The sequence below is a fragment of the Bicyclus anynana genome, chromosome 15 (assembly GCF_947172395.1).
Source record: "Bicyclus anynana chromosome 15, ilBicAnyn1.1, whole genome shotgun sequence".
NCBI classification, from domain to species: Eukaryota; Metazoa; Arthropoda; class Insecta; order Lepidoptera; family Nymphalidae; genus Bicyclus; species Bicyclus anynana.
In genome coordinates, this window is record NC_069097.1 from 12,487,532 (window position 1) to 12,514,786 (window position 27,255).

Sequence of the window (27,255 nt, forward strand, 5' to 3'; positions counted from 1 at the left end):
TCAATAGTTTAGTAGAAATACGTAATAATGTTAACCGTAAATTGCAATAATCTAAACCTAATAATCCCATTCGTAGAATAGAATAAAGCTATCCTACTAAATGATCGATATCAAATAACCTGACCCTATTTGAGATTATTAAAAACAAAAACAGGCTTTGGCAGCATGTCAAGGGCGTCATAAAGTTTTATAGTGGTTTCGTATCCCTTAGGCTTTACTCCAGTATTTTTCTTTTAACTATGGCATTAAAAGACACTGGGCACAATCTGACAGGGTTTGTACAATGACGAAACTAGATTAAAATTGTTATGATAACTTTTAATTTTACTTAAATTTATTTACCGTGGTGTCTAAATGGCTACTGACCATACCCGATGAAGGAGCATTATATACCAAAAGATGACTCGCCAGGTGGTCACGATCCTCAGTCATGAGGGACCGACTAGAGAGAGAGAGAAATTTATTTATTACCCACTTTTAATTTTATGTAAATAAATTAATGACATCATTATCATCCATCATCATTATCAACATTAACCGCCAATGGACGTCCACAGCTGGACATAGGCTTTTTGCATGGATTTCCAAACATCACGGTTTCGGAAGTAGGTAATCAAAAAAATCATTAACTTTATCTAGGCTTTGATCCCCGTCCGTTGAATTATATCCGACCCACTCAAAGCACAAGTTTTTCGCTCAGTTGAAAGGAAGGAAGAGAAGGGAATATTAGTTCGGATTGAAATATATGGCTAATTTCCTTTTCTAAAAACATCAGGGATAAGTTTGCGGTCATATCTAATGGTATGTACCTAATATTCTTAGGTTATTACTGCGTTTTCATGCCCACGTGTAGCACAGGTTTTTCTGGAGTTGGAGGAGAGAGAGAAACATCAATTTTTATAATTAAAAAAAAAACCATGATAGTATTTAAGCTGATATTTTATACTTTAGTAGTGCATACATTTTAGGGTACGCAATACGCATGACGTAGCGAGCCACGGCTCGCTTCGCTCGGCTGCCGTTGCACTTGTCAGTTTTCGGGTTTTTTTTTCATTATTACTCCTGTATGAAACGCCTCGATGTTTAGTAACACGAGCCATTTAGGTATTCTATTTTCGGAAGACTGTGTAGTTTTAGATGTTGAAGTAAGGTGACATTGAAGGTAGTGAGACAATTACCAAAAAAAAACATTATTATAAAAACAAAAAACCCGACTGCATAAGCAAGCTAAAAAGAGTAAAACAAGTATTACAATATCTATATAAAGTTCTGACTAAATTATAATAAATACGATGAAAAACGATGTCGTGAATGATTGTTTGAATGGTACACTGAGTTACATAATAGGGGGTTAAACTCCCCACAAGATTGACAATATATGCCAAGAGTTCTTTTTGTATGGCAATAAAAATATATAATAAACTTCCTAACAGTCTAAAAGAGAAGCCCTGGTCAGTATTTAAATGTAAAATTTATAATTTATTATTAAAAAAAAGCTATTATGACATTCAAGATTATTTTATGGACATGGACATTTTGTAACTTATTATTTTGTAATTGTGACATTGTATTAATTTAGTTTTATTTTTTCGTTCAAATGTATTTAATTATTTAAGATAATTCATACACCAGTTATGGTAAAATTTATAAAGGCTCAATTCTATAAATGTACCATCATGTTAAACCTACTCTCTTGAAAATATTTATCCCTATAGTTTATGTCAAAAACCCCTAAAATTGCCTTGATTATTGAGTTGTCCCCCTAAAAAATATAAATTCATAATAATTTAGAAATAATATGCTGTAATATGTTTTAAAAGTCTATATTTAATACATACAAAATATTACGTCTTCATCTGAAGACGTAATATGTTGTTGATATTGAATAAATTTAACAATTTTTTTATTGGATGAAAATTGCCGCTAGTTGCCTTAGTGGATGTAGAATAATGTATTATTTGTCGTTATAAGTCGCTAGGTCAAGAAAGAAATATTAAAATTATCATCAATTAAAAATATTTAAGAATCAAAAAATCCCTGAAAATACCCCTAAAAATTTCAGACCCCTAAAAAAATCCCATCTCACTTATTTACCCCCTAAATCTGGGGGGAAAACCCCTGAGTTGGGAACCCTGCATAATAAGACTGCTGGTGCCGGCTTATCGTTGAGTTTTGACACACGTATATTTTTTTTTTTAATAAATATACTTAAACAATACACATCACTATCTAGCCCCAAAGTAAGCATATAGAGTAGCTTGTGTTATGGGTGCTAAGATAGTTGATATTATAATATTAATATACAATTATATACTACATATAAATACTTATATAATTTATAAATACACACAGACACTGGAAAACACTCATGCTCATCACACAAATATTTTCCAGTTGTGGGAATCGAACCCACGGCCGTGGATGCAGACGGCCGTGGGTCACTGCCCACTGCGCCACGCGTAGGTACCTACCTTTATTTTAAAATAAAGGTAGGTACCTACCTGTATATATTAACGCAACCCGAATTGTTTTATTACCTGTCGTAGAGGATAGGAGCGAGGACGTTCCCAATTACAGTGTCGACGGGCACATTGCTTTTCGAGTGTTTATTTTGTCGTACGATGTACCACGTACATCAATTAATACGAGGTGGATATTGGTAGAAGGCACGACAGTGCGTGTTAGCACATTTTGCGTTTTATAAAAATAAAACTGTATGTTAATTTACTTCTTATACCTACGTGAAAATATATAATATATAGAATACTCATACTACATCCTACTAATATTATAAACGCCGCAATTACTGAACCGATTTGGCTAAAATTTGGAATGAAAATAGATGAACTCTGCATTAACACATAGGCTACTTTTTATCCCGAAAAAATTCATGGATTCCCGAGATTTGCGAAAACCTGATGATTTAGATGATGAATGTTTGTTACTCTTTCCGTCTCGGCTACTTAACCGAATCACTTGAAATTTGAAGTAGAGATAGATTATAGTCTGGATTAACACATAGGCTACTTTTTATCCCGGAAAAATCCATGGTTCCCGAGGGATTTGTGAAAATCTAAATTCGCGGGCGTTCGCTATTAAATATATAAAGTAGGAGTAAGGTTTCACGCATGAAGTCGCAGGCGTCCGCTAGTCTATTCTTCTATAGTAATATTATAAAGAGGTAAGATACGATTGTTTGTTTGTATATTTTGAGTAGGCTCTGGAACTACTGAGCCGATTTGAAAAATTCTTTTACTGTTGGGATGCTACACTATCCAAAGCGCTATAGGCTATATTTTATCCCTATATTCCTTCGGGAACGAGAACCACGCGCGCGTCACCTGAACTGACACAATACCTATACAAAGTTGTAAAAGATATCTATCTAAATGAAAACAGGTTTTGTATTTTTCGCCAAAACAATGGACAAACAAAACTATCTGAGATACTCGTGAATTGTTTATGTAACGTAAAGAATGTCACGTCAAGGACTCTAGATGTCTCGCTACTCGAATGTGACATTCAGGGGTGGTTCCGTGGACAGACAGGACAAGGGAGAGGGTTGAAAGTACAAATGAAACTTAATAGGTATTATTATGGGCTTTCAAGTTTCTAGCAAATATTTTTTTATTAGTGTGGATTAGTCTGGGTTATGTTACTAGCGGACGCCCACAACTTCGTCTGCAAGATCATCAATCTGAAGTTTCTTTCTCTTTTCAACCCTTAATATTAACAAATATACAGTAAAGTGTTGAACTGTGTGCGTGGCGGCACCTGAACTGGGTCCTAACTCAAAATCAGTGCTGCATACTTTTTTATTGAAAGTAAGCGGCAAAATGCTGAGTTGGGGCCTTTTTCTAGGTTGTGCCACATATTACAGGGCATTCTTTAGTGCCCCACTGTTTGAGTGGACAGTTAAGCCATAATATGTTATAATTTAGATTTAATGTGATATGTGGCATTACTTAAAAATAAAGATCTTTTCTTTCTTTCTCTTCTTCTTTCTTTCTTCTTTCAAATAAATACTTAATAGATAATATCAATATTAGTTAACTTGGCAAACGTTGTTCTGCCTTAATATTTTTGTACTATCTTTCATACAGCAGAAGCAGTGATAGCCCAGTGGATATGACCTCTGCCTCCGATTCCGGAGGGTGTGGGTTCGAATCCGGTCTGGGGTGTGCACCTCCAACTTTTCAGTTGTGTGCATTTTAAGGAATTAAATGTCACGTGTCTCAAACGGTGAAGGAAAAACATCGTGAGGATACCTGCATATCAGAGAATTTTCTTAATTATCTGCGTGTGTGAAGTCTGCCAATCCGCATTGGGCCAGCGTGGTGGCCTATTATTGGCCTAACCCTTCTCATTCTGAGAGGAGACTCGAGCTCAGCAGTGAGCCGAATACGCGTTGATAATGATGATGATGATCTTTCATACAAAAATATTAAAATCACGATAAAAATAATGGAGTGAGAGTAGGAGGGTAAAATATACTTTAAGTACCAATTCTAATACCTACCAAATATACGAATATCGTTACATTGGATTTACAGTGTACACCAATTGATTGATACTTTTAATAGAAAACACACTTTGCAACTCAGGGCATGTAGCTATGTGGCACGTCGATTCTCTTTCTACAAACGCTATCGCTTCGGAAACTAGAAAAATGTATCAGAATGACATATCCGATCGATAGCTGGATCACGTAACCAGTCCATAGCAAATGTCATTCCAATTTTTTTTTTAATTTTCGACACGTTTGCGATTGTAGAAAAAGAATCGACGTGACATATGACTAGGTCTGTCCTAGTTGGAAACATTTCCTAGGTTGACGGCCTGCTATGTGTTGAGCAAATGTCAAAGGTCGATATGATCTCATAAAAGATTAAAATATTTTGCACCTTTCTTTGTATTGTTTCTAATGTTTTGAAACCGTTCTTTTTTAATATTACTATTGCTCCGGGGTTTTACCCTGTTAGTTCCCGTTCCATTAGGAATATAGGGATAAAAAAGTATGTGTGGTATTCCTAGCTATAGCTTGGCAAGTTTGTTGATGACACTCCCATGATGTGCGGGCGGCGGGGGAAAGGACTGCGCGGGTGTGAAGTCGTGCGCGCGGGGCAGAGGGAAGGACTGCGCTGCCGTGTAAACCCAAAACACTGTATCTCAGAAAACCCAGTTTTGAGAAATCGGTGTTTAAAAGTTTTTTTGCATTTTGGTTGATTTAAGCTACATTATCCTTATAAAATGTGTAGTATTTGGTATCAATCGAAAGATATTTTTGTAACCTATATATAGCCTATATAGCCATGTAAGTTTTAGGGCAATCCTGTAAATACATTTGCAATAATCTTTATAAACTTGTATTGTCATAACAAAAGCGTAACAAATTAAGCTTACTTGTCAAACCAAAACACTCTATTTATAGTTACAGTTTCTTGGCTTTATAACTCTTCAATATGTTTAACTGAAATACTGTATTTTTTGTGTTATTGTTCATAGGCATATAGTGGACGGGCTAACATGGCAGCAGGGCTTTTATCTGTTCTGAGTTTTTGAATGTGTTTGCTAACTTCCATATTCAACCACAGGTTCATCACATAATATGTTTGGAGGGCTTCCTATTGAATCTATGGTTCTAGAACAAGAGATTGTGTTTGATGTATTATTATTTAAGTGTATGTAGAAATCTGTAGCGAAGTTCATGATATCTTGTCTGGTTTTAGTTTCAGTTTCAAGTTTTGGATCCAGGTTTTGTGTGTGGTCACTTCTTTTTTTTATTGAGGTTTTTTTCATGCTTCTGTAGTCTTTTATGTTCTCTATTGTTTTGTTAGTGTTTGTAGTCATTATTGATTGATTTTCTTGAAGCTTTAACAATTGTCTCAATTCTTCTGCTATTTCTTTAGATTTTTGTTTTGTTTTCATAAGTTCAGTTCGTCTTGTAAGAAGAATTCGCATAGTTTCACAGAGTATTTTGTCTTTAGTTCTGTATTATTATATCTACGTGGGAGGCTGGTGATGATAGCTAGTTTGTTGTAAGAAAATTGGATATCTTCTTCTACATGTTGCATTTCCGGTTGGTATATTTTAAAACCTAGTACTCTAGGTTGGTAGGGACATGGCACCTCTACGTTTCTTACCTTCGATCGGTGATTAGACAAAATAAAATCGATTTCGTTTCTTACTTTGCCGTATGGCGAGAGTCAGATCCATTTTCGATTTGCTCGAGCTTTAAAGAAAGAGTTCATAATTGACATTCTATGTTCCAAGGAGTATATCTCCTTCTTCGTTTCTCTTTCCATATCCGAATATTCCCATTACAAGGTTTTCTATTTTGAACTGGCCAACTTTTGCGTCAAAATCAGCGATAACGACGATGTTTTCTCCTGCCTGGCTTTGAGCAACCCGAAGCATTTCGTAGAATGAGTTGATTTCTTCATCTGCAGAGTTTTCAGTTTGTGCGTATATTTGTAGATATTATTGTAAGCAGTTGGTTGCCGTATTTCAATTTAAGTAGCGCAACCCGATTTGAATGTGCTAAAAAACTTATAATTTAACATTTAAGTTAAATTACAAGTTTTTTAACCAACCAAGTTTTAAAACCAACTCCATTCTGGCCGATTGTTTCATCTTTGTAGCATAATATGTATTTTTGATTATGCAGCCCTACATAAATATATTCTATGTTGGTTCTATATTTTTTTCTGTTTTTGTTACAGATTTTACGTTAAATGTTCCAATTTTGATAGTCAGTTGGGGCTGTTTAATTTTTCTGGTTGTTTTTTCATTGCTTGCTTGATTTTTCTGGGGTGTGGGCTTGGGGGAGGACTTAGTGGTATTAAAGAACTTATATCATAGCGAGATTCGAAAATAAACTCTGAATTCTTATAGGAGTTGTCAAGCTCAATGGTCTGTTTGACCGTATCGCCTTATCGTATGGCCTGTTAGCTTCAGAACATTCTTTGTTATTAATATTCTCCTATTCAATCAAAACATGGTTTAATGTTGACGCCATCGTGGAGTAATTATAATGTTGTATATGTATATTGTTTTGTAATAATTTTGCAAAAGTAAATTACCCGACGCACTAATATCTTTTCTAACCTAACTGTAGCGTTCACTCACACGCATTGCCAAACGGCCACTGAATGTAGGTACCTCCCGCAGGCTGAAATGCTCCACTTGATGGCTCAAAAACTATTGGCTAGGGAGAACACTGTAATTTTTGTTTCGCGAAATAAGTAAAGCCAAAATACTGTAACTCAAATTACAGTTTTATGCTTTTATAAACTAGGACTTTTTTTGAATTACAGTCTTGTTGGTATACTCATATCTCCATAAATATTAAAAAAAAATCAAATTTTTTTTTATTGGGGTAATAAAGCTCATCAAAATTAGTCAAATAAGCGCTATAAACCCAAACACTGTAACTCAAGTTACAGTGTTTTGGGTTTACACGGCAGTGCGCTGGTGTGAAGTCGATTGTAAACCTTGGAAAATTCGTTCGTAACACTCCTGATGATCCGCGCGGGCCGGGAGGGGGGTAACAATGCCTCGCGCGGATCATCAGGAGTGTTATGAACGAATTTTCCAAGGTTTACAATCTATAGGTACCTACATATAAAAAATTGACAAGCAGAAATGGTTCACTTATATTTCGAAACTAGCTAACGCCGCGCGGTTTAACCCGCATGGTTCCTGTTCCCGTAGTAATACGGGGGTAATATATAGCCTATAACTATAACTATAGGTTATAAGGCTATAACCTTCCTCATTAAATGGGCTATCTAACATTGAAATAATTTTTCAAATCGGACCAGTAGTTCCTGAGATTAGCGCGTTCAAACAAACAAACACTTCAGCTTTATAATATTAGTATAGATTGAAAACATCGATGTACGAGTATGTGTTAAAAGTCTAAAAGTAAAATGATGCAGTGGGTTTTGCATGTCCCATGTAATGGCATCATGCCAAATAGACATACAGAAATTTTATATATTTAACTAGATATCCCTACTGATTTCGTTTTGTCAAATCTGTGGTTTGTATGGAAAGAGTAGGTAGAGTGTTGTTTTATTAATTTTCCCACAAATTTTGTGTTTTCTACAAAATAATACAATATAGAGAATAAGCATCAAACCGTTTTCGAGATTTGCTTTTATATAAATTTAATTTGACTGAAGCTTCAAAATTATCTTATTTCATTAAATATCTATATGATTGCACGAAATGTTAAATGTATTATAAATTAGTGAACAAACAAAATACAAGAGCGATGGCCTTTATTTTTTAAATTTATGCTTAATATAAAGTGGTAAATTTTCTGACGTTGTAACAGGACACTGAACCGATTAAAAAAAAACATTTTACCTGTAGAAAGCTACGTTATTTGCAAGTGTCATATGTTATGAATATGTTACATCTCCGTATTCTACGGGAACTACGCGGCTGAAGCCGTGTTGACTTGCCTACGGGGCGTTTTTCAGGGACCCGCGGCAGCGCCGCAACACTAACCCTTTAAATCCCTGTAGCTCCGAAAGTAATGATCGCAGATACCCTGTTACTTTTACAAAATTGCTTTATTATTAGCATACTCTCAGTTTATATACAATTTAAAAAACTGTCATCATCCCTTTTAATAAGTCATTGAAATCTTTCCGTTAAATTCAGTAACAAATGAATTTAATATCGTTTGATTCAAATAAAACAGGAAAAGAATAACGGTTGCATCAAAACTGTTTTCAGATTTCCTTTTATGTTGGAAAAGACGTAATTACGTCCATTCGCAAATGAAGGGAAAACGTGCGAGTTGATAAAGCGCTGAATTTAGCTCTACTTCGTCGACCCCAGGCAATAAATCTTTTACATCAGCACTTTAGTGAGATGCTTTGTAGCCGCCCAATCTATACTTCGCTGGAACTATTAGTTCGATTTGTAAGCATTTTATCGTTTGTTGTTATTAGTTTTCGATTGGGTCTCACGTTATAGGTAAACCTTAAACCAGCAGTTTCAAAATTTCGATATTTGAAATCGAAAATTCAAAACTGAAAGTCCGGTTTTGGGGTGAAATTTGCGTGCTTGCCACAAAAAAAAAATGGTGCTTTCACACCCACAATATTTTTGATGATCTGTCCAACGATACCCCACACTATGATGTGGACGAGGAAATCAAATCATTCTCACTTTAAATGGGATGGAACCTAAAAAAACATTTACCATTTACCTATACCCAAAAATAAAAAACATTTAACATTTATGCCAAAATTCAGCTTTCTAGTTTTAACAGACTCGTTATATTACTAACAACTATATTTAATTTGTATAACCAACGGAATTTGTATGCAATTTTCGACCTACTAGTACGTTTTTTTTAAATTGATGGACTACCTATAACTTTATTACATAGATGTTATAGATTTTCTTGTAATTTCATTATACATACCTTTGGGAATCTTCCATATTATTACAGTGTCATATGATAATAATAAAGTGGCACATATTATGTTAAACAACAAACCTTTGAATTGCCTAAAGTAAACCAACATCGGCTCCTCGTAAACCTTTTATTAATTAGTGTTAGCTTTTCATTACAAAACAGAAGACCCTTGATATAATACAGGCGGGGGCTACCTCTCATAGTCTATTCAATTCAATATCAAAAACTTCCTTGTACAAAACAATACAAAGCTCTTGAACGTTTGCATTGCATTCACATCGCCCGAACTGAATAAATTGCCATGCGAACTGCAATTGTTCGATTTAATTATGCACCTGGCGTATAGCAAATTAATTGAGTTAGTTCAATCCGTGAAATTGCGGTGAAATATTTTATTTGCATAGCGATTTTGTGAAATTTTCCAAAATTTCTGATTGGATGCGGTCGTCGACACGTCATTTACTTCAGTGATTTCAGTTACTGGGAATATTGGTTTCGTGTTTTGCTGACGTTTGTTATTGTAATAAAAGAGGTAAAGCTTTTGAGTTTGTGTTTGTGAGGTTGTAGAGGGTTCTTTCCGAATTTACTGGAGCGATTTTGAAAATTATTTTACCAATAGAAAACCACAAAACATATGCTTTAATATTTTATCCCCGTCAGTGGCATAGCTTGCTTTGGAGGGGCCCTGTATCAAAGTTGGTTGCGTGGGCTCAATAGACGAGCGGCAAATTTCGAAAATCTCTTTAGCAGTATTTTTATGTTTTTTTTTTTCTCAGGAAGCTTGAGGGTTAAATTTTACTAATGTTTGCTTTCACACTTAAGGGTCCCTTTGTAGCCCGGGGCCCCATATCATTGATACGACTGATACGGCGGTAGCTACGCCCCTGATCCCCGTATTATTACGGGAACGGGAACTGTGCGGCTGAAACCGCTGGGCGTCGGCTAGCCCAGACGATTTTCGTCTTTGAAGTATTCGATGAATACATATGTATAAAATAGATAGAAATAGATTAGGTAGTTTTAGTCCCATGAAGTTTGTAGTCAATTGGATCAGTTTTCATCTTCACACAAGAAGTAGAATTAATAATCTTACGCAATGATAGTAATGAATAATGTTGGTTTTAAAAGAGTGACTTTTGAATTTATTGCCGACTCTTCTCAGCAGAACTTGCTTTCCGAATCCGTAGTAGAGTTTCTACAAACGTGAAACGAGACGTTTTAAAAGTCCTTGTAAACTAAGCTTACATGAAATAAACAAATTGTTTTGAATACTTTTTAAATACCACATGTGAACTAAGCCTTGCATTTTTCCTCATTAAAAGAATGAATGCAAAGCATCAATTACGCGACAGCGTTGCATACGGTAACGAATGTATTGATGCGTCGAACGTGAGGCGAGGTGTATCCGCGAAAGGCCGGGCAGCTCTGGGTGCCGTCTGACACAATTCCGGGCGCCGGCGCGGCGGGTCTGGAGACTGCAACCCTGCCAGACGACACGCGGTCATCCCGGCGAGCGCTCTCGCCCAACTGCTGCTGCTCCCGAGAATCCGCGAAATCGTAATTTAAAATTCGAACGCCGAATTTCGTTTGGAAACGTATCTCATTCGGAATCCATTGTTCGGATACACAATGCTGCGTGCGTAATACCGGCTTCCTGTATACGGATTATTATTGAATTGTCTTCGATCGTTGACGAACTACTAGTAGAACAATAAACGTTCAGTGACGCTTGTGGATATTGTTTATTCCGTGGATGTTATTGTGTGTTTTTGGAACTTGACTTTTAGTCGTAGATCGCGCAAAGTTCTCACGGAACTTTTCAAGTTTGAAAAAAGAATCGGAAAGCCGTCAAACTGTATTCCTTCGACAGTTTTAACGTGTACGAATACGATGAGGACCGAACGTACAATGGCCAAGAAGATACCTTCGGGAGCCATAAAAAAAGTAAGTTTCAATTCAATCAGTAGAATATCTAATAGATGACGACGTAGTGAAGTAGTGTAGATTTTTAAATTGAAAAGCCGTACTATGACTGGTCCATTATGTAGTCATAATAGTTTACTGACTAATGATCATAGAGGAATTAGATATGGAGATGCATCACACCCAAATTCACCAACAAAATTGTCGGTCGTTTTTTGAGGCTGACGAATTAAACTTGCAAATATTTAACACCCATGAATATATTGTGTACACTACACACAACTATAAATTTGCTTCGTAATACATACACGAGTAATTTTTACACAAACACATCGAATATATACACAGGATGTTCGATTAGTTGATCGATGTTTTGCTGTACCGTCAGAAGAATTCATTATATTTAGATATTGTTAATATTACAAAATATAAAAGGGCACAAATACTGACAAATAAAACGTAACTTCATCTTTTAGTAAACTAGAAGTTGTTGCCGATTTTTATGTCATTTTTAGGGAGCTCCTTACACGACGAAAACGATTACAACAATGAAACATCGAATTTTTAGAAACTGTTTTTATAAACACACTAGATCGTGATCATATACTTATGACAGAGGGGTAACGTCGTAAGGTAATTGGTCTGAGCCAATGATAAAGGAGCGGCGAGTGATTGTACCGGTGACCTGGTGACACTATGCCTGTTCCTGTTCAGTTACGTTAAACATTGAACAATTTATATTATTTTCTGATGAAAATTAGGTTTATAACATTTTGGATTATTTAATAAATATCTATATATTCTCACATCTTTCGGTTATCTCTGCTTAAATTATACATCTTGAACTCTCAATTTTCGTATAACTTCTTCTAAAAATGATAATCCGATTGATTGGTATATTTTTTTCGATGTCTCCATTTAAGATTGGAAAATGTAGTATTAAAATTAAATTAAAACTTGCAATTTTTGTTTTCTTATTAGGCCGTATGTATTAAACGTGTCATGAAATCTAAGAATCTTGTGAGATGGAAAAAGCTTTAAATTTTATGATGTTATCGATCGAATAATAGTTTAATTGGGTTATTTAGAGTTCCTTTGATTCAAAATCTTAACAATCAAGTGAAATCTAATATGTAACACTTCAAGATGCTGTAAATCAATAAACTATTTATTCGACGTCATAACTTTTTTCGAAAAATGCAGAATCAATTTTCTGAAAAAAAAATAATATATTAAGTCAAGCAAAGACACATTGCATCACTAGGTAAGAAAAGCTAGTTAGGATTTATGAAGTTAATGTAAAGAAGCAAACGCAGGGAGTGGGGAGTGTTAAAAGGTTTTAATTCAGTTTGAGCAAATAGACTCCGGGCGTTAGCTTACTTACGAGGCGAGCGTGTGCTCTAGGCTCAAGCTAGACTTGTTAGCTTGCACTCTTGGATTTCTTAGACTAGTTGAAAACATAGAGGTTTTAATGATATAAACGATGCTCTATAGTTATTACATACATTATTTTATTGAACTTGCCCTGTCTTTTTTTAGTATTAGCCCTTGACTAATAATAAGTGATGATGCAATCTAAAGTAGAAGCGGGCTACTTTATAGGAGTAGGATGGAAATCCACACCCGGTTGCTACACGATATTGTACCGGAAGGCTAAATCGCTTGGCGGTACGTCTTTGCCGATAGGGTGGTAACTAGACACAGCCGAAGCCTCCCACTAACCAGACCTGGACCAATCAAGAAAACCTCAAAAGCCCAGTCGGGGATTGAACCAGGAACTCTGTCTTGTAAAACCACTGCGCATACCACTGCGCCACGGAGGCCGTCGAAATTCTCGTTGTCTGTAAGAATGTGTGATTTTATATTCTAATGTTTGAAGCACACTTTCTGACTATTGAACTCTGGTATTCTATTAGATACTTGCGTAATTTTGATGATGATATATTCCATATACGTACATAAATAGACGGATAGTTAACTAACACTCCCCTTCTCCGAAGTTAATTCACCGATTTTTTTTACGCTCAGCATAGGTACTACCATGGATGGAGCGTGCAAGAGGCACGTATACACAATAAAACACTTGAAAAACTCCTCTTTCAGCAGTCAGGACAGAAAACCTGTTCTAAAAAGACTAATTAATAAAACCACAAGCTCACCCCTGCATAAGATAGGTCATTAAAATATCTATCGCAGTCGACGGTGGCTCGAGTAGTTGACACAAAGACGTTATAAATACAGTAGTCGGTCGTGCTCCTAGAAATCGCCTCATGAAATTTTAATGATAACATGAAATGTACGAAGTATTCAATCGATAATACCCGTTCGTGATGTTTTTATGCGATATTATATTATCTGGTATGCTTTTGTTTTAGGGTTAACAGATATTTTATTGTTCGGCAAGTAAATGCGAGTAATTTGTTCTCTTTGTGCGGACATGTCACGATCTGTTTTCGTCATGGATTCCGATTTTAGAACGTCATAAGATGTGCTTTGACGTTTTAGATATAGACGGAATTTGTGTCGACATTTTAAAACTATGATTCTGTCGTCGATTTACTGTTTTTTTGTAAATTGTGTATAGAATATAATTTCTGAATATTTAAATTGGGTGATTCAGGCTTAGTATAAAAAAATACGAAATTAAATATCGTTGAATATTTCTTTTAGTCGTTCGAGTCACGTACGCTCGTTCTCAGAAACTAATAAATTGATTGTCATGTGATTTTCAGAACTGTTTACTTTTGTTCGTTCTATTATTATGTAAAGAATGTTAATTTTTCAACCCAAGTGTTTCTTGGTCTACTATATTACATTTATCTACATACCAAATTACTTGAAGATTCATAATTTTGTTGTAATAAGTGTTTACACACAATCTGAAAATTTGCAAGTAGCTTTATAGTTAGTAATAAAGTCAATTGATGGCATTTACAATGCAAATCGTTAGGAATCGCGACGGCTTAATGACTCACCCTTAATGTCTCCCATTCTTCGTATAAAAATAAGGTACAATAAAATGTTTTTTTCTTTCATTTTGAGTAGGTACAAATAATTCGTAGTCGTATAGATACAGGAAGGAATTTTAATTCTTTATTAAATTTTGTTTATTTATAACGATAGTTGCAGATAACAATATTATTCAAAACTAAATTTAAAAATTTTGAGAAAATATGAATGAAATAATTGAAATAAAAGTCTCCAAAGGCTATGACATTAACAAAAATAATAATTGTTTTATGCCAGAATATTTTGTCATAATAACAGAAAAGAAACGGTGATGCAAAATGTGAGCTGGATCAAAGAAAGTTTACTTCTTCAAATGAAAAAAACGCATCAAATCCATCCGTGTGTAGAGGTACGATGGTACAGACAGACCCATACACAGAAAGACATCGACATCAAACTTATAACACCCCTCTTTTTTCGGCGTTAAAAATAAAAGATACGAGCATTCGGTCTAGTTCTAGCCATTGCTTGACTTGACTGCGTTACTAGATAAAAACCGGGCAAATACTTTGTTTTTATAGAGTGCGGATAATGCCTCTACGCTTTTATATTCATCTTAACACCAAACATAATAGTCGTATCGAATATCACTGCGACGTGATTATATAATGCTTTTCGAAAGATAATGTTTGGTTTTTGTTATAAATGCGCCAACTTAGCACATATAATGACTTGAAGCGAAGTGAATAATGCTGTTGCCTAGTACTTGGAAGGCCCTGGGTTCTTATTATTGTTGAGCTAATTTTTAATTTTTATACAATTTTTTACCAAGCTATTGCACTTGTAAATCTTGATACTGAGTTAATTTCTTAGCCTGTAGTAATATTATGAAGAAGTATTGTAGGGGGTAATCTCTATCTACTAAACGGATTTTAAAAATTCTTTTACCGCTAGAAAGCCTCATAATAATAATTATCTGAGTGTCATGGGCATATATACGAGCTAAAAGAGCCGTGATAGCCCAGTGGATATGCCCTCTGCCTCCGATTCCTGAGGGTGTGGGTTCCAATGTGGGGTCCGAGGCATGCACCTTCAACTTTTCAGTTGTGCGCATTTTAAGAAATTAAATATCATGTGTCTCAAACGGTGAAGGAAAAACATCGTGAGAAAACCTGCATACCAGAGAATTTTCTTAATTCTCTGCGTGTCTGTCTGCCAAACCGCATTGGACCAGCGTGGTGGACTACTAGCCTTTAATTCATTTTGAGAGGAGACTCGAGCTCAGCAGTGAGCCGAATATTGGTTGATAATAATGACGATGATCTATGCAACATTTCGTCGAATGTTTCGATTACACTTTTTTTTTTTAATTCTCTACAAGTTAGCCCTTGACTACAATCTCACCTGATGGTAAGTGATGATGCAGTCGAAGATGAAAGCGGGCTAACTTGTTAGGAGGAGGATGAAAATCCACACCCCTTCGGTTTCTACACGGCATCGTACCGGAACGCTAAATCACTTTGCGGTACGTCTTTGCCGGTAGGGTGGTAACTAGCCACGGCCGAAGCCTCCAACCAGCCAGACCTGGACAAATTAAGAAAATCTCAATCTGTCCAGCCGGGGATCGAACGCAGGACCTCCGTTTTGTAAATCCACCGCGCATACCACTGCGCCACTGTGTAACAGATTGACAATTAATAACGGGTCTGTTTATCGTCTGTTCTAGTATTGATACCTCCGTACCTCCGTACCTCCGTACCTCCGTAGCGTGTTTTAAGTATGTTACCGCTTTAACGGAAATATCATTAACTGTCTGCCGATAGAATATCACACCTTCATGTAATGTGATATGTGGTACAATAGTGTGGATTTACAAGTAAAGTATATCCTAGATTGTGTGCAAATGTGTATCAATAGTTATTAACAAGTTTATTTTTACTTACATGTACATTTTAGAGTTCCGTGTTTCTAATTGAAAAACGAAACGCTATAGGATCACTTGATTTGATCTGTTGTCTCAGGAACGCGTGGAAATATTAACCGGTGTTGTCTTAATTTAAGCCATTTCTGACAGGACCACATGAAACAACACTGCCTGCAAAATCTAAATCTATAAGATATTATATTATATATATTATCTTACATGGCTTGAATTAATACATCACCGGCTTAGCACCGCCTTCATACTGATCAGCAGGTAGAACATATTATGATGTTATTTTTCGCTTTTTAGTTTAGTGGGTACGTTTTTAGGTTTTGAAGTCGGTTGTATTTTTTTTATTAGTCTAATTGTGAACACAGTTGGTAAACTGATAGCGACTTATGTTTAAGTTATGTTAAGTTTAACGACCTTCGTAGCGCTGTGGTATGCGCGGTGAATTAACAAGACGGAGGTCCTGGCTGGGCCGATTGAGGTTTTTTTAATTGGTCCAGGTCTGGCTGGTGGGAGTCTCCGGCCGTGACTAGTAGACCAGCAACCTGCAAACCTACCGGCAAAAGCGTCAAGCGATTTAGCGTTCGTTTCGGTACCATGTCGTGTATAAACTGATTTGATGACTACAGTATTATAGATATATAGAATATATAGATATTATTTTCTAATTTGTACGGAACCATCGGTGCGCGGATCGTACTCGCACTTGATCGGTCTATTTAGTAGATACTCACTAATATGTATATTTTTAGTTTCGCTAATTAGAAAGCCACGTTATGTTTAGTAATACATTTTTAATGTCGTGAATCAAATAAGACGTTAATTGTTGACATTTTGCAGCGAATGGAAATTTTGCTAAATATAGTTATTGCTACAAGCTATTTTCTGCAACTTCGTCTATATAGAACTGTTTGTTAGTTTACGCAATTACATATTTGTTTTGTGGTAGTCTTCGGCAGTGACAAACTTACACTCTAGGTGAGATTTCGAAGATTATTTTGCCAATAGAAATCTACATCTGCACCAAGTAACATAGCCTATTATATTTTTTATATTTTTTACAAGTTAGCCCCTGATTCAGGAGAGATTATAGTATCTCTCCTGATGGTAAGTGATGATGCAATCTAAAATGGAAGCAGGCTAACTTATTAGGGGGAAGATGAATATCGACACTCCTTTCGGTTTCTACACGACATCGTACCAGAACGCTACATCGCATAACGTACGTCTTTGCTGGTAGGGTGGTAACTAGCCACGGCCGAAGGCTCCCACCAGCAAGCCTGAACGAGTTAAGAAAACCTTTTGTTTTTTTTTATACAAAATAAGCTCGCGCTTGACTACGATCTCACCTGATGGTAAGTGTAGATGTGGCCTAAGGTGATACGCGCTTGCCTAGAAGATGCCTATTCACTCTCATCTTAAAGATGCCCAAGTTGTAAGAATTAGGAAATACTGACTTCGGGAGAGAGTTCCATACCCTAGCCATACGTATAAGAAACGAAGAAGCAAATCGCTTCGTACGAGTCCTGGGAATGTCAATGACGTAGGGATGGAAACCTACCCGGTGTCTTGCAGTGCGGTGGTAAAAAGGTGACGGTGGTACAAGCTCAAATAGCTCCTGTGCACACTCTCCGAAATATATTCTGTAAAAAACCGAGAGACTAGCAACCTTCCTACGATGACCAAGGGTTTGAAGTTTTTTCAGAAGGGATGAGTCTTCGCCTATAAGTCTCCTGGCTCGGCGATCTACAGCGTCCAAAGCAGCCAACTGATACTTAGCAGAGCCATCAAAAAGGTGACTGCAGTACTCCATGCACGATCGAACCTGAGCTTGATATAAAGTTAGCAATTGGTGTGGTGTGAAGTACTGCTTCACCTTATTTAGGATACCAAGTTTTTTGGCGGCAGTTTTGGCTTTGGCTTCTATAGATCGACCGAAATTAATGGTAGCCGATATGTCGACACCCAGAAGATCTATATGATCGGTGATGGGAATAGATATATTTCGGAAAGAAGGAGATGCAGTAAAAGGACTCCGTTTTGCTGTGAGTAGACACGCCTGCGTTTTGGTTGCGTTGAACTGAACCAAATTGGCATCACCCCAGTCAGAAACTTCTTTAAGGGTAGAGTTCAAGCGTTCAACCATCATCTCTCGGAGCTCATTAGTTTCAATTCCACTGACGCGTGGACCGGACGTATACCTCTCCCATACAGTGCTGTCATCTGCATACCCAAGGATTCCAGGTTTAAGCAGGTCATTAATATGCAGCAAAAAGAGTGTAGCGGAGAGAACAGACCCTTGAGGAACTCCGGCATTAATAGCCATTAAATCCGACGAACAGCCATCAGTGACTACACGGAAGGAACGTTCACTCAGAAAATCAGATATCCAATCACACAAGCTCGGTGGAATGCCATAAGCTGGAAGCTTGCTAAGAAGGCTGTCATGCCAGACCCGGTCAAATGCTTTCGAGATATCAAGAGAGACAGCAAGGGCCTCTCCATGCTTGTCAATTGCTTCACCCCAAACATGAGTTGCATACACAAGAAGATCTCCAGCCGACCGTCCTTTCCGAAACCCGTATTGGCGATCAGAAAGGAGATCATTGGATTCAAGGTATGCAAGAAGCTTAGAGTTTAAAATTCGCTCCATGCTCTTGCAGAGGATTGAGGTTATTGCAATAGGCCTATAGTTGGCCGGGTCAGCGCGACTGCCTTTCTTGGGTACAGGTTGTACATTAGCAGTTTTCCAGGATTTGGGAACTCGAGATGTTCTAAGTGAGAGACGATACAGGCGGGTCAAGACTGGTGATAATTCAGGGGCGCAGTACCTCAGGACTATAGCAGGAATCCCATCAGGGCCACTGGCTTTGTTCACATCTAGAGAACGAAGCGTTTTAAAAACCTCTTTTTGGTGAATGCGTATCTCTGACATTTCAGAGCTACAAGCAGGGAGGGACATTACTACTATCTAGAAGTGAACTTTTCGCAAAGTGGTTGGCAAGGAGATTAGATTACCTCAACAGCGAGGCGTCATCTATAGTATAATCAATAATCGTACGAATTTTCTGACAGATGCTAATGTCACTTTGTAAAATAATGATTCCATATTTATTGTCATAGTGATGTCCTGTTCTGTATAGGTATAAAATAGTGCCTCAGATCATTCACTCTCAAAGAGGAATTTTGAACTTTCTATTAAATTTCTATCATAACGCTTAGTGACAGACGGTTGAAAGAAAAATTGTGTAAATTATGTAATTTTATAGAGTTAGTAACAAATCTTTGCTATTGTGTAATTATTGTTTCATTCGTTCTTTAATAATTCCGGAATACAATAATACTGAAATAGGTAACTTACTTACGCGGACGAAGTCACAGGCGTTGCTAGTCATTAATAACATAACATGAAAAATCTGATATATTAATTAATTTTCATTTTCACATAATTCATTTAATTTTATTTATCTCAGTTATTAAAAATATAAATTAAATAAGGTCTTAGAATAATTTTACTTTCATCACTGAAAATAGGTTTTACGTTTATTATTAAGCTATAGCCTGAGAAATTTCTTAATAAATAACAGATGTAACTGTTATTTATTAAAATTATTTACTAATTTGGTTCAGAACATATTGAGTGAATCATGATCGTTCACTTTGTCACATCACTATTTTTGATTCAATAAAAAATGGTATCACAGGAAACTTCAAAAGAGATCGCAGAATTCTTTATTCGACTATAGTGTAGCTTATGAATGAGATAAAGGAGATAAAGAGCGAGTAACAAAAGGCCAGTTGACACTATTTTTATATGGTCTTAAATTGTTCATTATCGTTCTACGACATTGTAAAAAAATTATCATATTTTTCTAAGACGTGATTACATGAAAATTTTAAGTAAGTATTTTTTTGACAATACGAGCCAAAACGCCTTTCGGCCGTGATGGTCAACTGTTTCATGACGTTACGGTAACAAATCCCTTACGAACAGAGCGTTTGATAAAAATATTAGTTACAAAAAAAAACAAAAAAGTTTGACGTCACGAAATGGACGACATAGTTTTTGACGTTTGGAAAATTTTGAAAATTCATGACTTTTAATCATGTAATTTTCCAGAAATCCTTAACTTTTATTAATTAACTAGCAGACGCCGCGCGGTTTCACCCGCGTGATTCTTGTTCCCGTAGGACTACGGGGATGATATATAGCCTATAGCCTTCCTCGATAAATGGGCTATCTAACACTGAAAGAATTTTTCAAATCGAACCATTACTTCCTGAGATTAGCGCGTTCAATCAAACAAACAAACTCTCCAGCTTTATAATATTAGTATAGATACCGATATATCGGACCCTCATCCCTTGTACTACATTAAATTAATATTGTTTATATTAAATTTGATATGAGTCAACTACCCAATTCAAACATCCAGACACAATTAACGTTTACGTGTATAATTTTAGTTCTATGTTTCCTTACATTCTAAAATTAACAAATCACGCGTGGCATGTATGTACAAACATACAAAGTACCTTTGACCCCAATGTATGATAATGTGTTGAATTGGTCTGTACTGTAGTATGATTCAATGTATTTAGTTTAGCTGCTGTTATGTTAGGTATGCGCTATCGCGGACGCGTGTTTCCAATGTTGATTTACATACAATAATACATCTGTAGTTACGTATTTATATAGTTATCGAAAACAATAATGATATGTTTTGTAATTCATTATGTATGTAATATTATGTGCGTTTAGCAATTATCCGTTCATCATCATCATTGTCAACTCGGCTCAATGCTGAGCTCGAGTCTCCTCTCAGAATGAGAAGGGTTAGGCCAATAGTCCACCACGTGGCCCAATGCGGATTGGCAGACTACACACACGCAGAGAATTAAGAAAATTTTCTGGTATGCAGGTTTCTTCACGATGTTTTCCTTCAAAGTTTGTGACACGTGATATTTAATTTCTTCAAATGCACACAACAGAAAAGTTGGAGGTGCATGCCTCGGATAGGATTCGAATCTACGCCTTCCGGAATCGGTCATATCCACCGGGCTATCACGGTTTTTATCCGTTAGTCGTAGCTTTTAAATATTGGATAGAAGCAGGAAGTAGGCGTTACTTTGCGGAAGTTCATCATGAATAGATAAAAATGTATTTATTTTGCTATCATCCGATTGTGAGATGTTGACTATAACTTTGCAATTGCACGTTGTAGAGTCGACATCTCCTGAGGATGCCCCGGTTTCGGGGTGAAACGTGCGTAGAGAGTATTTTGTCGGACCTGGGTGACGTTGTCGCATGGGTTCGCCAGCTTTTCGCGGATGATAGGAAAATAAATAATTTTTTATCTAGACGCAGCTTTGTTTTTTTACTTTCCAAGGAAAAGTGTCGTGTCAATTGTCAAGTGTCGTGTCAATTGTCAAGTGTCGTGTCAATTGTCAAGTGTCGTGACCTGAGTGAGACGTATTTATATAAAACGTATCTCCTTAATTGTTATTTTGAAAATTGTCTTCTTTCTAATCATCATCATAATTCATAATTCATCCGCCCTTAGTCCTAAGGCCCTAAGTTTGCCCTTAATCTGGCCCTCTCGCATAATTTGTTCTTAGCGGACGTCGACTAACTATAAGCTGTTTTAGAGATTTTGTGTTTTCGCGACCTCTCGCTTCTAAGATAGGTAAAGATTTCATAAAAAACAATTTTCGGCTCCATATATTTTTTTACAGTCCGCGCTAATTTGATACATAAAATCCTGTTTACCTGAACTTTCTTTCTTCACTTTTATATTATTTTTCCAGCAAAAAGCTTAGTCTAGTCTTAAACTTTATGTTACTAGTTAATTTTAAATTAAACATTATTAAAAATCAACAATCAACACACAATATCTAAATATAAATAATTGAAGTGTCTGTTTGTGATTTCAACATAACTGTATTTTCTCTAGTGCGTATAGTCATTTAGACGATTACCTACCAAACCTAACAAGCAAGCTTTTATTTTTTACTTTTTTCTTTCTGTTTGCCTATTAATAATTAACGCCTGGTTATTTTTAAACAACACTGTATTTTTTTTTTAATTAAATGACTGGAATAATTTCCGTAAGTTGACTACGCAGGCATGTTTTATTTTGGGAATATTTTTTTCTATCTCATTGTGGGTTTTGTTACAGAACTTTTCTTCGGTTACACACTCTAACGCGCTGTCTGTCAAACGCTTGTCTGTATTATCACTACATTCAAAGAAATCCAAATCCAATCCAAAAATAAATAAAATAAAATATAGAATGCAGTTTATAGGCAACCAGTCAAGTAAGTGCATTGCCAAGCAACCAGGCGAGTGCTCGGTCATTGAGATAAGAGTAGGCAAACTAGTGAGCGGGCGTTCGCCGATTCGTTTCTCGTTTGTCCAGCATTGACTGAACTGAACGAGGCAGTAGGCCCCTGCGCTTCAGTGCGAGAGGACGGCGCGCGCGCATTTCGATTTTTAAAAAAATCTAGGTCGCGCTCATGTGATAGTTCACATTTCTCCTGTTTATGAGAAAAAGTGTTCAGTGACCGCACAGTTTTCATTCGTAAAGGGGTTCTCACATACAATCTACAATTCTCCTTATACGCATGTGTGATTATAGAGATCTCGAGTGCCAAAAAGTGGCGGATTTATCTATATGGGCTATGTGATATACAAGTGTGTTACCGTATTCGAGAGGCTTTTGTAATCGTCCAAACGGATACAGTCCGCAGACGTTTCTGAGAAGTGTTGAATTGATTTTGTGAATGAGTCAGCTAACAGGCGTCGGGATTGTTAGCTTCGTCAACGTGCTGCCCACGATCTCAGAAGGTAATTGTACAACTGCAGATGTCTTTGTCTCTTATACTCAATACCTGTTTAGTTTTATTGCTTGTCTGTCTGTTAGAAATATCTAAATGATTGGTTGCCATATACAAGAAATTAAATCCGTTGAAATTCCGGAATGTTGTTGTTGGGGTAAAGACTGTTACTTGTTCAAAGTTATTCTCGTTCAGTACATTGAATATCCTTTTAAATGGAGTATAGATTTCATACCCTTCAAATATGCTCATGTATTAGCTGCACTTAAGGTGTTTCTAACCCTCTGCGTGGATTTCATCTTGTTAGTTACATGAACTTGATACACCGCGTTCTACGCCAACAGTGATACAAAGTTTTCGGTATTCGGGTTTAAATTGGTATATTTAAAACATTGAGTAATTCAATATACTAATTTAAGTCTATCTACTACAATCAACCATTTCTAATTTCCCTTAATTTGGTATAGGTAAGTTTTGTCTTATATAAAAATTACATTCTAATAAACTCTGTCTTTGCTTATTCACGATGGATCAGCACTCGATTCTTTTCTTATCCTTGATCTCTCCTGGTGTCAAGTATTTACGGTAGGATAATAACTAGTTACTTGCTAGTTATCATCGTAATATCAACCGCCGAAGCCTGACTCCAGACCAAGACAAAAACATCTGTCCTCATATTGTTTAGTTTTTCCATTCGTTTTTCTATTTCATTTGAACAATCACGTAATTTAAAATTATAAACACACGACATTGTTTTCTTTGTGTTACTCCAAAAATTTACATGAACCTACTTAAATAAATAGTTTTTTTTTAACTACTAAGATCTGTCTGATATTATTTGTGAGAATGTTGTAGTTTTTGTCAGCCATATTATGAATAGTACCTAATATAATAATTAATCTACCAAAAGCTAATCTACTATAAATATATTCGCAAAACTATAAAACAAGCAATAACTGACAGAGCTTGCTACGAAAAAACTTGTTTTAGAAAAACATTTCTACTAACGAAACGAATCTCGAATGAAAATGTTTGTTTGTTTGAATAGTAATAAATTATAATACAAAATCAACGTCTTTTCGACGGTGGTCGTTTGAACTAACCAGCGGCGTCAAGTCATACACGTATATCACGAAGGCCATGTAATAAGGAACTGATATAAACATGTTCCTGTCTATAGTCTTGAAGCACGGTAAAAAAGTAATTATGTTTGTGACCTTAGTGTGTACAAAGCAGGTAATGCCGTTTGATATTAATTATATTACCGTAGCTAACATAATCACTTACTGCAAATAATTCGTCTTAACTTTGATAATAAAAACAAACATAGAAGAAATGAAGATTTACTTAAAGTTGATAAAATCGAAGCGAGGATGCTCTTGTAAATTAATGTCGAAAAAACCAAAAAGATATAGAAGGTAAATAAATTCATCGAAAAGTTTCAATGCATTGGATTCTGAAACTGTACGGCCAAAAAAGGAAGCAGTAGGCGCCAGGTGTGCAAAACATGACTCGCATGTCGGAAATCTCGGTGATCGGTTCAAAACCGACCTTGACGACGCATCCGCCTAGCGTCAGATGTTCGTCTCGGAAGATGCAATGCAGGTGCCCACTCAATGGTTGGGTCAATGACTGTCGAACTGTAACTGGTTATATACGTTTTAGCTTAAATAAATACATCAATACATGGGCCTAAATAAAAATGAAGTGTCTATCTTTGATATTAACATCACATCTGTCTCTGTTTTCTCAAGTGCTTATAGTTGTTTACACGATACTAAAACACAAACTTTTTTGTTTTTCTCTCTGTCTGTTTGTCCGGGCTAATCATTGGAACGGCTTATTGGGACTTTTACTGAGCAACATCTTTTTTATCGAAAAAATCCATGGTTCCTGCGGGATTTGTAATAAACTGAATGCGGCTGTTGGCTAGTATAACAAGTTTGATTTATATGCTTTTTCAATCTAATATATAATTCCGTCAAATAGCATTTGTTACTGAATTATGATGTGGTCAGCATTGCTTTACGCATCGTGAACATCGATTTGGTATACGAATTCTACACCAGTGATTATTAATTCCCGAACCGTTTCATGTACCGAGCGTTTTATCGCGCGTCTATTGATAGAAATCTCTTCAATTTATTGCGTGCCATGTGGTATCTGGTCTGAATAGTTCTGGTTTAAAATTTGATGGTCTTTATGATTTGTTTAAAATATTGAGACTATAAAGTCTTAAATTTATGCACACTAAATAATCTTCGCGGTAGGGAAATCATGCGAACCATGATTTTGAATCATCTTATTATAGTTTTTACGAAAATTCAATTTCTTGTGTCTAATCTATACTAATATTATAAAGCTGAAGAGTTGGTTTGTTTGTTTGTATGTATGTTTGTTTGTTTTTGCTCGAACGCGCTAATCTCAGAAACTATTTACTAGTCCGATTTAAAAAATTCTTTCAGTGTTAGAGCTCATTTATCGAATAAAGCGTCAGCTACTTAAATAATATTTTTCAAAGGCAATATGAAAGTCTATTAGAAAATATAATTACTTTAGAAAAATTAAATAGAGAGCAAATAAAAACTGAATGTTTTTAATGTTAATGATACAATAAAGTAGTTCTATAACAGTTGTCTGAATGACATAAACACGGCATGATACTTAAGGCTGTATAGGAAAGCCTTGTCTAACTGATTATTTCTAAGATTGGTCTTTACTACCGTTCACTATCACGTCTTGTAGGAAATAATTTAATTTCATTACTCATTCAGTTAGATAAATATCACATGGGATAACGGAAGCTTAAATAAGCGTGACGAACAATGTCTGCCGTTTGAAGCTCTACATATTTTCCCAATGATAATCTATTCGTTTTTCTTTACAATATAAACTTCTATAATACTATTATGACGTCTTACTTCAACAATTTCATCTAAAAGCATTTCAAAGAATGTGTTCTCGTTTTGAGCTTGTTAAAAAAATACTAGACTCAAACGAAGCAGTTTTTCTTAGAGCTATATAGTTGGCGGAAAAATAATTGCCACTTGGACGGTGGTTCGCTGCCACACGTTTTATGTATCCTTTACTATACTACTACAACATAATTCATAATAATTATTGCGTCCATTAGTTTATTTAAAGTTTTATTTGGATTGCTTAAATAAAAGGAGCCTAATAAAGAAACATTTACTTTATGGAATTTGCCAGAAACGTTCGAAACAGATTGTAAAAAGGTTTTATTTGCATTCTTTCAAGAAGAATTTACTCAGAATCGGACAATAAGCCATTAGCACAAAATTTTTAAAGTGACTTTCTTCGCTCGGCGCGGCTGCCTGCTGACAGGACTTAATGTATGGGTTGTAGGCACAGATTTTATCGCATCGTATAAATTAATCTGCTCACCCGACATCATTATACTTTACAACGTTGTAAAAACAGTCTTTCACTTTTTGAATTACTTAATGGGCTAAACATTAAGACAGCAATAATTTCTGTGTTGCTTTATCTGTTATTCATTTACTGTTGAGTAAATTCACCCACAGTATTTCAAACATGACATAGATAGGCCAAATTAATTTTGTTATCTAATAAGGATTTAGATACTCCTGTTGTCTTAGTGACATTGTTAGATAGTTTGTCGCTTTGTTGAGCGACCATACGTACTAATAACTTAATTAAAATTACTTTAAAACTAATATGCCGACGACCCGCGGTTTCACCCGCATAGTTCCCGTTTCCGTGGGAATATTTGAATACAATTTATCCTATAATACTTACAAATAAAGTGTATTATACTGGTAAAAAAAATTTAAATCGATTCATTAGATCCAGAGATTACCCTACTGCCACGCTAACTTTATGTCTTTATAATATTAGTATCGACTAAGTATTAGTTATAGAATTTGATTACATTACAAAACATTTTAATTTCCATGTAAATGTAAAGTATTAAGAAATTTCTACATAAAAATCAAGAGCAAAGCTTATATGAGCACTCGTAATGGAAGTCTAGCGAGAAAATGAACGCTTGGCTGACCACGATGTTAGGTCATGGCTGGACGGATTCCCTGATATTATTGTAGAATCACGGTTCTATTTAGAAAACTTTAGCGTTTGTACTCAATCGGTAACTATGTTTACTTTAGTCACGAGTTTATATTCTATTATGTAT

At 35.8% G+C, this 27,255-nt stretch overlaps 1 protein-coding gene across 6 annotated transcripts in view; it reads left to right on the forward strand.

Moving 5' to 3' along the window:
* Positions 1-27,255, forward strand: part of LOC112048378 (cyclin-dependent kinase 14) — a 169,897-nt gene that overhangs the window by 4,961 nt on the left and 137,681 nt on the right. Inside the window, exon 1 of one of the 6 annotated variants that reach the window (XM_024085888.2) lies at positions 22,674-23,091. The exons of the other annotated variants lie outside the window; for them this stretch is intronic. Within the exon in view, the coding sequence (XP_023941656.1) occupies positions 23,028-23,091 (64 nt within the window). The 5' untranslated portion in view covers positions 22,674-23,027. Of the gene's footprint in view, positions 1-22,673; positions 23,092-27,255 lie in introns of those variants that run through there. 6 annotated transcript variants of the gene reach the window in all.